General features: G+C 41.7%; 1 protein-coding gene across 2 annotated transcripts in view; it reads left to right on the forward strand.

Annotated features, from left to right (window-relative positions):
* The first annotated feature begins 11285 nt into the window (after window positions 1–11285).
* Window positions 11286–14338, forward strand: part of LOC127799059 (polypyrimidine tract-binding protein homolog 1) — a 41198-nt gene continuing 38145 nt past the window's right edge. For both annotated transcript variants that reach the window (XM_052332768.1, XM_052332769.1), the window contains exon 1: window positions 11286–11707. In XM_052332768.1, the coding sequence (XP_052188728.1) occupies window positions 11525–11707 (183 nt within the window). In that variant the 5' untranslated portion in view covers window positions 11286–11524. The remainder of the gene's footprint in view (window positions 11708–14338) is intronic.

Here is a 14338-nt window from a genome sequence, read left to right on the forward strand (position 1 = left end):
CATTTCATTAGCCCAACACAATGGCCCCAATATATATATTCTTAGGCCCAAGGGCTTCACAACCTCACTCTTAAATAAAACACAACCTAAAACAAACGGTCTCAACCCAAGTTTTCTTTAAAAGCCCAATCCCTTAAATTAGGCACCTCACAATTTATATAACATCTAATTCTTGAGGATAATTTATCACACATAGAAAATCATAATTCCAATAAAACTCTAGACCCACTAACGGGTCGTTACAATTTCTCCCCCCCCCCCCCTTAAAAGAATTTGGTCCTCCATATTCATTCCTGGTCAATCAAAAAGCTGGGAGAAATAGATGCCTCACCTTATACCCGTGCTCCCAAGTAGCCTTGCCCGAAGAATGACGCTACCATTGGACCTTTACAAAAGGAATTGACCAGTTCCTTAGAACTTTCTCTTTCCGCTCCAAAATACTACTTGGCATCTCTTCATATAAAACATCCTCCCCGACCTCAATGATCTGATAATCACTGATAAGTTAGGGATCTGGCACATACTCCCTCAACACAAACATATGAAAGATGTTGTAAACACCGGATAACTGAGGTGGCAAAACCCACCTACGTGATAAGGTCCCAATTCACTCCATAATGATAAAGGGTCCAATGTAACGGGGACTACGCTTCCCCGAAACTCCGAATCGATGCACGCCCTTCATGGACATTACCCTCAACCACACATGATCGCCCATATCAAACTCTAAGTCACGCCATCTCTTGCCCGCGTAACTCTTTTTCTATCTTGGGTTGCTTTCATTCAATCCCTAATGGTTTTGATCTCCTTCGACTTTCTCCCAGCACATAGGCGACCTACATGGCCTGTCACGCAACGCCTCGTAAGACAGCATTCCTATTCATGCATGATAATTGTTGCTGTAGGTGAATTCCACTAATGGAAGGTGATCGTCCCAATTGCCATGATAATCCAGGACTTGTGCTCAAAGCATGTCCTCCAATGCTTGGATAATTCTCTCCGCTTGTCCATCATTCTACAGATGATATGCAGTACTAAACTTTAACTTGGTCCCCAAAGCAACATACAAGGCTTCCCAAAAATGAGAAGTAAATCAGGGATCTTGATCCGACATAATGCTAGACGGAATACCATGCAGTCTTACTATTTCATCAATATACATCTTTGCCAATGACTCAAGGGATAGATCTTTTTAATAGATAAGAAGTGGGCCGATTTTATCAGCCTATCCATCAACTCTCAAATGGAATCATTCCTCTTAGCCGTTCTAGGAAAGCTCGATACCCAATCCTTAGAAATGTTATCCCACTCCTATTCCGGGATAGGCAACATCTGCAATAAACCCACGGCTTCTAATATCCTGCTTTGTCTTGCTTGCACATTATGCAAATCGAAACAAATTTAGCTACATCATACTTCATGCCGTCCCACCAAAATTGTCACTTGAGATTCTGATATCTCTTCGTTGTACCAGGATGGATGGCGTACTGGACTTATGGACTTTCGACAAAATCCTTTACCTAATCTTGGCATTATTAGGAACGCAAACTCGTCCCTAGAACATCAACAAACCATCTTTCCTCCAATAGAATCTTGCCGACGCAAATCTCTCCAAATCTACTATGATATGATGGTCCATCTCTAGACTGCTGTCCCCAAATTTGCTCAATCAAATATGACTGCACTTTCATATACACACATTGCATAATGGGGTCTTTCCTCTGGAGAAGAGATAGACATCTCCTCATATACAATATCTTCCAATGATCGAATAATCCCTACGATCTGCCTGACAGTTGCGGATGAGACACAACACTGGACTTCAACCTGGACCCTAAGGCAATGATCTCAATTGTCCTTCAGGGTCATAGAATTAGCTAATACCAAAGCACATGCCACTCGATGTTCAGGTTCTAAAAACCTCTCTATTGATGGTCTTTCCAAATAAGTTTAACCCCTTTTCCCAAGTCATTCAAGACCACAGAGCAGCAATGCTCAATAACTTATATCAAGCATCACTCCTTGTGCACGCCCTTACTCTACCGCACTTCCTCTTTTCTTCATGAATTGATCCATGATCATCTAAACACTATCAATATATACTAATACCACGTATTGAATAAGAATACACACACATACTTATACTTTTATATTGACTGCATTACTATTTTAATGGTTTTAGAAAACCACATTCAACAAAAACACAATCGACAGATGCAAGGAAACGGGAGACCGTTCGCGACCGATCAACAGTTCCTCACCATCGGTTAATAGTTGTTATGCTAAGATAGGCTCTCACCTTATTATTTTCTTTCCCTTAGCTCCTCATTAGCCTACAGAATCACATTACATTTCTATATGGACTACCCTAGTCTAGGTTTTACATATATACATACGCATGCATTCAAACGATAGCTCTTACTCTTCCTTTTCCCTCTAGTTCACTGAGCACGTCCTTATCCTAAAACCAAACCAAAAATTCAAGCAAGTATCTGCACCTGTCTTTCATATAATCCCAACTTAATTCCTCATTAATTCAGTTGCGTACTCAGCCAATCAACTCACCTGTGAGTACTACATATTCCTTGATTATAGATTAATGACTATTCAATCCTCAAGCCCTTCCCTCACATGGAGACATTCCTCCCTTTCTAGGGCCTTGAAGAATTAGCCACGAAAACCCATAGGTCATGCCTACTCCAACGCGTACGGGTCTATCAAAACTGTAACTATTCAATTCAATACCCTGTCACATCCTTCACTTACCCTGCCAAGCATGTAAGACAATTTCACACCACAAATGTTTATAAACGGTCCTCATGTGCGACAAAATAAAACTCCTTGTACATTTCACCATTATATACAATACATTTCACCCATACTTCACTTACTACATAAGTACAGTGCCAGCACTTATAACTTTAATAGTACAACATTTCTACTAAGTACTACTCTTCCTGTCCTCCTCAACATGGGATGTGGCCTCATCTGCCAGGCAAGCCAAACCTCCATCGCTGCCCACACTTGACTCAAGCCCGATGAGCTCCTCTCTTCGACCAATTGACTCCCACTTCACAGCCTCAGATGGAAATTTCTCAGAAATTGCTATTTCCTCATTGGACTCATAAGCTGCAGTTTGACTTGGATCCCATACCTCCGCCTGTCGCTCTATAGCATCAACAAAAGCGTCATAATGGAACCAGAGGTGCATATCTTGCATCAATATCTGGGTAAGCTCTTTCCACTTTTCATTCATGAACTTTCTCACGAATAACACTTGTTTTTCCGGGAGGCCCCATACATTCCACATGTACTCACTAATGGTAAAGTGGAACACTGAATCCACTCGATGTAGGTAGTCCACCACTTGCTCTCTTTCCAGTTGTTTTCCTCCCCAGACTATGAGCAGTTCTTTTTCCCAACGATACCAAAGTAGGTCTAGCTCCCCCAAACTTGGGTCTGGTAGTCTAGAACTCAATCCCCCAGGGTCCATGTAGAGGTGTTCTAGGGTCTGCATACAAAGCCGAACATCAACCAAATTACCAAAATGAATCACTCCTTACCCAAGCACCGAATTTGAGAACATATGCTCCATTGCTAATACAAGCCTAAACAAGCCATATCACATTACATACTTGGAGTACAATCTTAAATTAAATCCTTACTTTGGACTACTAAGCTTAGTCTTAACTATACCCGACATTCCTATGTGTACAGAGACTTCTCGTCCCAACCTTTGCTCTGATACCACCTGTAACGACCCGATCGAGCGATAGGAAGGACCGGAACAACTTACTCTGATAAGCCTACGTGAACTTCCCAGGGGGGTCACCCATCCCTGGATTACCCCAGGTTAAGCACGCTTAACTTGAGAGTTCTTTACCAACATTCAGCCCAAAAGGTATCCAGCTGATGTTGTTTCCTTTCTTACACTATCCTCGATATATACTAACTTCTCTGGGCTCTCGGGGTATTACATATTTTCTCCAATATTTCTTCACAACAAATCATAATAACCTATAAACATTAAGAGAAAAATACTGGACTTACCCGGATGCTGCGTTTTCACGCAAAACAAGGCTCTTTGATTCTAAAATCGAGACACCGAAAACTCCAAATCCAAATCTTTTTTCACAGGACCTAGATCTTGATTTTAGAGGAATTTAGAATTTTTTTTCACAATTTTTGGAGTTTGGACGCGTCCTTACTCGCCCAAACAAGTTGACTCACGCACGCCCACTCGCGGGGCCCAGTTGGAGAGTGTGCTACACATGCCAGTCATCTTCAATCTTCAGCTCGCCGGACAGCATGTGACCCACCTGGTTTAATAGCCATATCTCCTTCATTCGACCTCCGATTGACCCCCCGTTTGAACCTATAGTTTCCTCTTTTCGCCCTTTACAAGGTAATACCTTAAAATCCCTCAAACCAAGCCATTTTCAGACTGCTCAAGTTCATTTTCTGGCGAAACTCATTTTTTCAATGAGGCTTCAAATCTCATTCATCTCTCAACAAAAATGGCTCAAATTGCACAGAAATGAAGCTTAGGACATGGGAAACAAAAGCCCCTTATCTGATTCTCCCAATTTATTCACGAATTTGCAGATCTAAGAATTTAATTTTTGAAGGCATTCGGCCACTTCTATTTATAGGCCTTCTCGAGCTTCCAAACGCTTATGGTTTGCTCAAGTGACACCTCTGAGGGTTCTACTGCACCTGGATAGACCTAATTGCTTCAAAAAATGATCGTTATCATCACTTTTGTTGCTTTCAAAATAGGCCAAGAACTTGGTCGGAAAGCTTCCAAATCCGGCTAACCTAAACCCCCTTATCGGCCCAGACCCGACCCTGATGCATCCCCGACCCATTTGGATCGAATCCCCATGGTCGGTAGGCGCTGATCAGCAATTGGATGAGGCTGGTCAGCCATGGCAGCTTGCTCCCTTCTTCAATTTTGAAATATTACACTTTCACCCCACCTAATTTTGTCTCTTATGTCTTGTCCCATTTTCACAAAGCCCTTGAACTTTCCAATATTGCCAATACATCGCTCAATTCCTAAAAACTTTCATTCCTTCTCGAAAGATTCCAAAAACTCGCCATCTCGACCTTTCTCTGGCGAATTCGATAAACTGCACTTTGGCCTGAATCTTTGTTTTGGCCGCAAACCTATTCGTTTCTTCCAAAACCCACTGAAGGGTTGCTCTATATGCCAAATATGAACTTTCTCGGGGTTTCGTTGACTTTTCGGAAGCCCCCTATAATAATTTGATTTTACAGCCTATCTCGTAGCTGTATTTTTAGTTGTACCGAAAACTATTTCTGATCCATTTTATTTCGATGCCATAATTTATTCCTCGAAATACTCGACACCACCATATCATTTTCTTTAGGCATCTCGGCTCTAGGGTACTCCCTGCAATCGATTCGGTCAATTTCTCGGGCTATTCTGATACCTATTTTCCTCAAATCCCATTTTTCTAATAAAATTCTTATTTCTCAATTACCCAAAGTTCTCGGGTATTACATCAGGTCATCCTTGTAATGCTCCAAGAGCCTAGAGAAGGGTAGTATATATAAAGGATAAGTAAGGAAATGAAATAACATTAGCTAGATACCTTTTGGGTTAAATGTAGGCAAAGAACTCCCGGGTTAAGCGTACTTGAGCTGGGAAAGTTTAAGGATGGGTGACCCCTTGGGAAGTTCGCATAAACCCATCAGGGTAAGTTGTTCAAGTCCTTCCTATCGCTCGATGTGGGATGTTACAAGTGGTATCAGAGCCGACCCTTAGAGAAGACAGTCTAATGAGGGCAGGGAGTGGCGTCAGGGCTCAAGGGCTTGTACAAAGAGCAACTTCTTACAGACTTCTAAGATGACAGCCCCCCAAAAGGAGAAGGTCTAGAACCAATTGTAATATCGCATGACGAGAACGTCATGTGCTCAAGGGGATGGGGAGAATGTAATATCCTAAGAGCCCAAAGAAAGGTAGTATATATCAAGAATAAGTAAGGAAAGGAAATAACACCAATTAAATACCTTTTGGGTTGAATATAGGCAAAGAACTCCCGGCACTACAAAAAAATTGACATTTAGTGGTAGTTTTTAACCAAACTGCCACTAAGTAATTTAGCGGCAGTTTTCAAAAATATAATTAGGGGCAGTTTTCAAAAATATAATGAGCGGCAGTTTTCAGCAATTGCCGTTATATTATATTTTTTGCGGCTATTTTTAAACCGTCGCAAAATAAGTGATTTAGCGGCAGTTTTTATAATATTTAATTGCGATTTTGGAACAACTGCAAAAAATTAAAAAAAAATGAATTTTTAATTTTAGTGGAGATTTAAAACCTGTCGCAAAAATTAAAAAAAATAAATTTTTAATTGCCAGGTGCGCGCCCAAGTGTGGGCAGCCCAGTTGCATCCCCGGCCGCCCGGGCCTATCACTGCTCGTGCCCGCGTGCCGGCATTAGCTCGTGTGTGGGCCTGGCCCTTGCGCGCCACGTGGCCGCATGTTTGCACGCCACGTGGCGATACTTGAAATTAAATCCCAACCTTCCACTCCCCTAGTTTCGAACCCAGGATCTCTTCTACGTGCACGCGTGCGAACCGTCTGATCTGCGAAGCCTCATTGACATATATGCACGTATATAAATTATATACTAATCTAACCACTATTGTTCATAATTATATTTTATATTTTTTAATATATATTAAAACATTTATTAATTGATTATTTTTTAAAAGAATAATGGAATAAATTAAAAATAAATTAATTGAGTTAAATTAAATAAATTAATTGATTAAAAAATAAAAAGAAGAATTTATATATTTTTTAAAAATTATTAAAATTTTATATATTAAAATTTTGTTAAATTTATTTCTATTTTTTTAAATTAAAATTTTTAATGAATTTTGCGATTAATTAAAATTAAAATTAAAATTTATTTTTAAGATTTTATATTTCTTTTTATTAATTTAATTTTAAATTATTTTCTTAAGTAAAACCGCTACAAATGTTAATTTAATTTTAATTTTGAATTATTTAATTTTTTTGAATTTAGCAATGGTTTCTCAAAAACCGTCACCAAATTTAATTTTTTAATGAATTTCGCAACGATTTATAAAAGTCGTTGCGAATGTTAATTTAATTTTAATTTTAAATTTTTTTTTGAATTTAGTGGCAGGTTCTTAAAAATTGGCTCTAAATTTAATTTAATTTTTAATTTTTTAATTATTTTTTAAATTTAGCGACGGTTCTTTGAAAACTACTGCAAAATTTTTAAAAAATTGCCGCAAAAAATCAATTTTTTTGTAGTGCGGTTAAGCGTGTTTGAGTTGGGAAAGTTTAAGGATGAGTGATCCCTGAGAAGTTCGAGTAGACCCATCAGGGTAAGTTGTTCTGGTCCTTCCTATCGCTTGATGCGAGATGTTACAATCCTAGTCTCCTAAGTCATGCCTTGTGTGAAATAGGCTCGGTCAGTCCACACCCTAAGCTCGGATCAATCCCGGCATGTGAACCTCAGATAAATCTCGACCTCCTCAATCTCCTTGAAGCAAACACACTTACCTAACCTAGTGTTGGAAGTAAAACATGAGCTAATGGTGGAAACAAAATGAACTATGCACAACAAAACTAACAAAAACCAAACGATGAACAATACAAATACCCTAGTAAAAATGTCATTTAATTTTGTTAAGAGTCAAAATTACAGAATATATGTCGACCTACACTATTCAAATCTACTGAAGAAAGAAAGGAAAAAGAAAAGAAGAGTTAAGGCCCAGCAAGTATAGGAACAGGCTTGGCCACGGTCTTAACAATAATTCAAGAAGTGAACTTAGCAGCTATAGGCTCGCCAGGCTGATTGGTGTCCTCCATAGGCCAACCTCCCTTGGCCTCTAAGACCTATGCCAAGGCCTTGGCCTGACTAGTTGGGTTCTCCAAAGACAAATCCCCAAGTTGATCAGCCACGAACTCTTTGAAGGTATTGCAGGTCAAGAAGTTAGCCCCAAGGAAAAGCAATCGAGCATGGGACAAGGCCTTCTCATATCCTACCACGAATTGGTCGGCGGCATCGTCCAGCAAGCCCTCAACCTTAGACCGTGCCTTGTCAACCTCATTCTTTATTCGGATAACCTTGAGCTTCACCTGATCGGCCTCAAAGAGAGAGGTTGCCAATTCAGACTTCAGCTTCCCCTTATTCTCCTCCATCAGTTTTAGCTCGACCTTCAGTTGGTTCTACTCGTGCTTTGCGATTTCCTTCTAGCCCATGAGCTTCTTGTAGAGCTAGTTCAGCTTCAAGGTTGCTGACTCTATTTATCGGCCTACTTCTATCACCGCTCTTCTCAGAGTCCAATTCCCCATTTGTTCGGTCGACCTCCTCTTTGTGAGCCTACTCGGCACTCTATTGTTGGGCCTGGCATTCCACTTTCATTGATCGGTAGGTGCTCAGAAGGCGGATGACTTGCAGCTCAGTTTGCCCTAGGTCTAGCATCTTCTAGCGGTCGATGGGGTTGGATAGGTGTTATTTGATAAACACCTTGGGGCTAAACTGCTTGTTCCATAGACTCCCCAGGTGTTGCCCATTAGATGAGCCTGGAGAGTCAAACGACCTCGGCTCCCTCTCTCGATCATCTCTTTTCCTCTTTCGCACCAGCTAACCCACCTCGATCGACATTAGCTGACTCTTTAATTTGAGAAAGGGGCGGGGCCTTGGTCTTGATGGCTTTGGGGGCAACCCGATTCGACACAAGACCTTTTGTTGGGTCTGAGGCCACCTTGGAGGTGGCCTTCTCGGCTACCCTAGAGGCGAGGGCCTCCTCAATAATCCTATTAGCTGAGGTCGAGCTAGTGTTGGCTGCCTTAGCTTTCTTTTTCTCCAAACATCTCCTCACCTCCTCAAGAGTCATCTTTGGGGCCATCTCGCTTGAAACAGAAAGCAAGAAGTATGAGTAACGATAAGTGATAGCTAGGAAAGAAAAGCAGGATAAAAATTGACCCATATATGTGATTAGGTTCTCTTGGTCATTCCCATACTTGACAAGGACCGAGCTCTCCAACACCAGGCAATCCCTGAGGTGATCCACCATCAGTTAGTCCTCCTGGGTCCTTCGGGCTTAAGCTCCGGTATTCCACTCTTGTAATGGAGATCGGTTCCTTGCTCTAGCACAATGGGAATCTGAAGGCCATGTTCTTCTCTAGGAAGAAGGCAAGCTCATTCTCCCAATAAGCCACTTTGAAGTAGCCGGGCTTAAAATTCTTGTAAGAGTTGTCGAAGGCCTTTAATAATTTCCTCCTTAGAAGCCCACTCAAAGAAACCCAATTGCCCTTGCTGACTTCTTTCAATTGGAAGAAAGAGAAGAAGACCCTCATACTCGTCACCCAACCTAAAAATCTCGACAACACTTCAAAGGCCCTCACGAAGGCCTAACTGTTTGGTTGCAGTTGGGTAGGGGCAACGTTCAACATTGCCAACACCAAGGATTGGAAGTTGGTAAAAGGGAGTTAAAGACGAAAATGCGTGAAAAACATATCGTACACAAAAATCGACCCCAAGTCCATGGTCGATAAGACTTGCTTTTCTTCCACACATGGTCGACACTTGAATAGACTTTCATCCCCAGCCGCTAACAAGGATATCCACGACCTCAACATGATGACACTACCCAGCGAGTCTTATATCAATGCAACCTTGGCTACGTTTTCACTCACCCAATTATAATCATTACTTGCACCAGAAGACGGACTTGAAGGTGACCCAACCATGGATCTAGCACCTATACTATCCTTAAGGGAACCAGAGAAAACAGAATTGTTAGAAGTCGATATCCCATGAGTACTTCGAACTATGTTTCGAATACCCCAATCTATATGTTGAATCACTCCTCTAAGCTCAACCAACAAAGCCCCACGGCTAGCCCTCTACATAGATGCCAGATTCCTCATTGGGAGCTCTCCTACGACAATCACAGAATCACTCCGCTCCCTAGATTCGCTCCCCGAATTAGCCATAATGCTCGACAACCAGCAGACAATAACAACATAAAGAACGGAAGGAAGAAGAATAAAAAGAATCAGATTTGTGGAGTTACCTGTGAAGCAAACAGAATATGTAGAAGAAAGGTGAAATGAGAACTTGGCCCAAGCCGAAAGCACACGAGCGATCGAAGGTAGGAAGATGCATAAGCTTTTAGGGAACCAGGGTTCGAAAATCAGAAGCAAATGCGAAAGTGGGACATAGAAGCGAGAAAATGGCCTACAAATGTCCTTATATAGATATCATTCAACGATTGCGATCTAGGCTCACCCTTGATGATGAATCAACACCACACGATACATCCAACAGACAGAGATTAAACGTCGTCGATCACCTGTAGAGATTGCGCCACCTGTCATGCTGCCTAACATGCATTGAACACCTTGAGTTAAAGCGGCAGGACACCTCCCTGTCTGCTCATGATGTCCCATCTTTTGGAATAGGCGCCTCGAGTTTCGAGACCACGTGCACTATTTGCCAGTACCTCAAGTCAAGCTCGGTTTGATGTCAAGGCAAACTAAAACGGTTGGAACACCTCGGCCGCGTCCCGAGCCTGAATATTCACCCTTGCAAACATCCAACCTGGGGGGCTATGGACCGTACTAATTCCATTAGGCCCGGCCCAACGATAAGTCCATAGGTCGGTACTGGGCCAAGTCCCTAGGCCCCATCCCATTAACGTTAGCTCATTAGTATCCTCCATCCCATCAATGCCATACCAAGATCCCTGCGCCCACAACAGGCCTCAACTACCCCGAGATCCTCGGTTCTTAATTAGCCTACATCAGTCGGTGACACACAAATGGCTCTCCCATTCTCTCTTATATGAACTAGCCGGTCACCGGTAAGGTATGTTCTTTTCAGTCCTATAAAAACCCTATTATCTTGAGCTTTTACTTATTTAAGTGTCAAAATGTTTGCAGATGTCACCCCTCTTTTACACTGTATGGATCATCGTTGTCTCAAAATTTCCGTTCGATCACCCCTTTGGGTCAGAAGAAACAAGTACCATATGAATTTAAGTAAATAAGTAAAAGTCTAGAATTTTATTTATTTATTTATTTAATAACTTAGTCCGATCAATTTTGATGAAAAGGAATGGAATTCCAATTTCAATTATTAATTTCTAAACCCACCCGACACGACCCGACCCGTTCCGTTCCGTTTCTTTCCTTTTCTTTCTAAAATGCGAATGATAAACCGGTTTATATGGACGTATATATACAATACCAAGCTTATCATACGAGCAATCGAAACAAGAAGAGAAGGGGAAGAAAGAACCAGTTCCTCAAGCCCAAGGCAAGAAGGAGAGGACACAGCTCCAGAAGATTCCGAGCAACTTTTTTCAGACAGTCCGCCGACGATACTCCGGGCAGTACCTTCCCTGTTGTCTCAATCTCCTGGTGCAACTTTAATTCACAGTCTTGCAATTGAGACCGGACGATTCGGGGCCTAGGTTAGTTTTATCCCGAAACCCTAAATTGGAAGATGTCGACGTCGGGTCAGCCTCAGTTCCGGTACACCCAGACGCCGTCGAAGGTTCTCCACCTGCGTAACCTGCCGTGGGAGTGTTCCGAAGAGGAGCTCATCGAACTCTGCAGGCCCTTTGGCAGGATCATCAATACCAAGTGCAACGTCGGCGCCAATCGCAACCAGGCCTTCGTTGAGTTCGTGAGTATTTCCGGTCTTATTGTTGTGTGTGGTGTGACTAGTTTCGTGTTGGTGAATTTAGGGCTTCCAACTGTCTTCATTTTACGAGTCGCGGTTTGAAATGATATCTGATTTAGGGCAGCTAGGAGTTGAGCGGAGCCTAGAAAATTAAAGTAGCTTCTAACAAGCAGAACATAACTTTGAACTAGAATGGCTTGGTTTGTTTAGGATACCCAATTAGATTTTTGTTGCGGGTGCCTGTCAAATTGCTGAAGATTGGTCTTACATGAAAAGGAAAAAGTGAAAAAACAGGCTGTCAGTGAAGATTCTTACATGTATGCAAACATGTTTATAGTTGTGTTGTATAAGACAGCTATCGAACCCCAGAAGCAAGTGTAGGACAGGGCCACTTCAAGTGTTTCAACAAATGGGACGAGGTCTCTGGTTGAAACCTGCATGACCTTGTATGTTTTTTTTTTGGCTTTCCTGTTTGTGTGTTTTACCTTTTTCTATTTTTTTTTTTGTTTGGGGGGGGGGGGGGGGGGGGGGATGCCATGTGACAAAAATGTAACGTAGTGTATTGTCTGATTGTTTGCATTTTTGTCACATTGCCACGCTTCATGCAACACCATCATTTCATGATATTGTACAAAGCATTACGTTGCATTTTTTGTCATGCCTTCACGATTCATGTTATTAGACAATGCACTCAATCTGTGTGCTTATTTGTCATTGATAACAGTAGGGTGAAAGCAAGAAGTGTACCCTTAAGCAATGAATTTTGGATGGAAAGTATGGCATTTACTAGGTATGTGCCGCAATTGTGATTGCATTAATGGATACTTGTGTATAAGCTGGACAAGCTCCTTGGCTCAACTTGCCAAGGCAACTAGATCTTGACTCTTGAGGGCCACCACTTTAGGAATTACAGTGGCTTTCCTATCCTTGTGCTTTACCTTTTTATTTGGATGGGTTGGGGGGGGGGGGGGGACGTGATGTGATAAAAATGCAGCATACTATATTGTTTGATAACATGAAACATGGAGACATGACAAAAAATGCAATGTAGTGCATTGTTTGATAACATGATACATCATTGTGATAAAAATGTTATCGGGCAATGCACTACGTTATATTTTTGTCACGTTGCCACATTTCATTGTCAAGCCCCGGAATTGAGGTTGGACAATTCTGGTAAGTTAAGAGTGTAATGAGTTCATGATTGATTCTTGAATAGAAATTAAGGGGGAGAGAGAGAGTGAGAGAGAGATTATGTTATTTCTCAAGCTACCTCCCATCCACACACCCACAGGCCTTATATAGTACCTGCCTCATAACCAAAAGAAGGTAATTTGTTGTACAATTAGTTACCCAGTCTTCTAACCAATTAACCACCCAGCTAACCATTACTACAAATGGCTATATCTTTCTAACAAATACATGCTTTCCCCTAGGGTCGTGACAATTCCCTTCTCTTCAAACAATTCTTGTCCTCAAGAATTAAAGTAGTTCAGTAACCCTTGGGAATTGCTTCATCAAATTAGGAAGATACTCCCAAGTGGTGTGATCGGTATGGAGATGAGACCATTGTACCAAAACTTGGGTTAAGGGTGAAGACCCTTGGTAGACTACTCGTTTCTCCACAATGGCACGAGGCTCTACCACCTCCTCCAATTCTTCTGCTACGGGTGGTAGAGTTTGGCTAGTAGGAGCATTTGACTCTATAGATCTCTTAAGTAGTGAGACATGAAATACGAGGTGGGTGTTCACTGCCTTCAAAAGCTACAACTTATAAGCAACTGTGCCCACCTTAGCCACGATGGTATATGACCCAAAATATTTGGGACTGAGTTTAGAAGCCGGAATTGATGTATAGGGGTGTTGTAAGAACCTCTTGACCTTAAGGTAGACCTTGTCCCTGACGTTGAATGATCTGTCACTCCTCTTTTTATTAGCTGCCTGCTTCATATGGTTTTGAGCTGTGGCCAATTCCCGCTTAAGAACTGATAACATTTGCTGCCTTTGTTGTAAGTAGTGCCCCACAACAACCATAGTAGGAGGGGAATAAAAAATGGCAGGCTATAGTGAAGGTTTATACCCAAACATTACCTCAAAAGGACTCCTCTTAATAGCACCATGGAAACTGGAATTGTACCACCACTGTGCTAGGGACAATCCTTTGTCCCAGCTCTTAGGAGTGGTAAAGCACATACACCTTAGGTAAGTGTCAAGACACTGGTTGACTCTCTCGATTTGACCATCTGTTTATGGGTGATATGCAGTTGACACATACAATCCCACCCCTAATTTCTTGAATAACTCTTGCCAAAAGACACTTGTAAAGATTTTATCCTTGTCAGATACAGTGGACTTGGGTACTCCATGAATTTTTACAACGGAATCTAGGAACACCCGTGCCACCTCTTGAGCTGTAAAGGGATGGGTTAAGCTGATGAAATGGGCGAATTTTGTTACTCGTTCTACCACCACCATTATAGCATCCTTCCCTTTTGATCTTTTTAAACTTTCCACAAAATCCATAGAAATTCCTTCTTGTGCCTGCTCGAGGATGGCTAAGGGTTGTAGTAACCCCGAATAAGAAACACGCTCCTATTTGCAACGTTGACAAGTTACACATGACAACACAAATTC

This window comes from Diospyros lotus, chromosome 4 (assembly GCF_014633365.1).
Source record: "Diospyros lotus cultivar Yz01 chromosome 4, ASM1463336v1, whole genome shotgun sequence".
NCBI lineage: Eukaryota > Viridiplantae > Streptophyta > Magnoliopsida > Ericales > Ebenaceae > Diospyros > Diospyros lotus.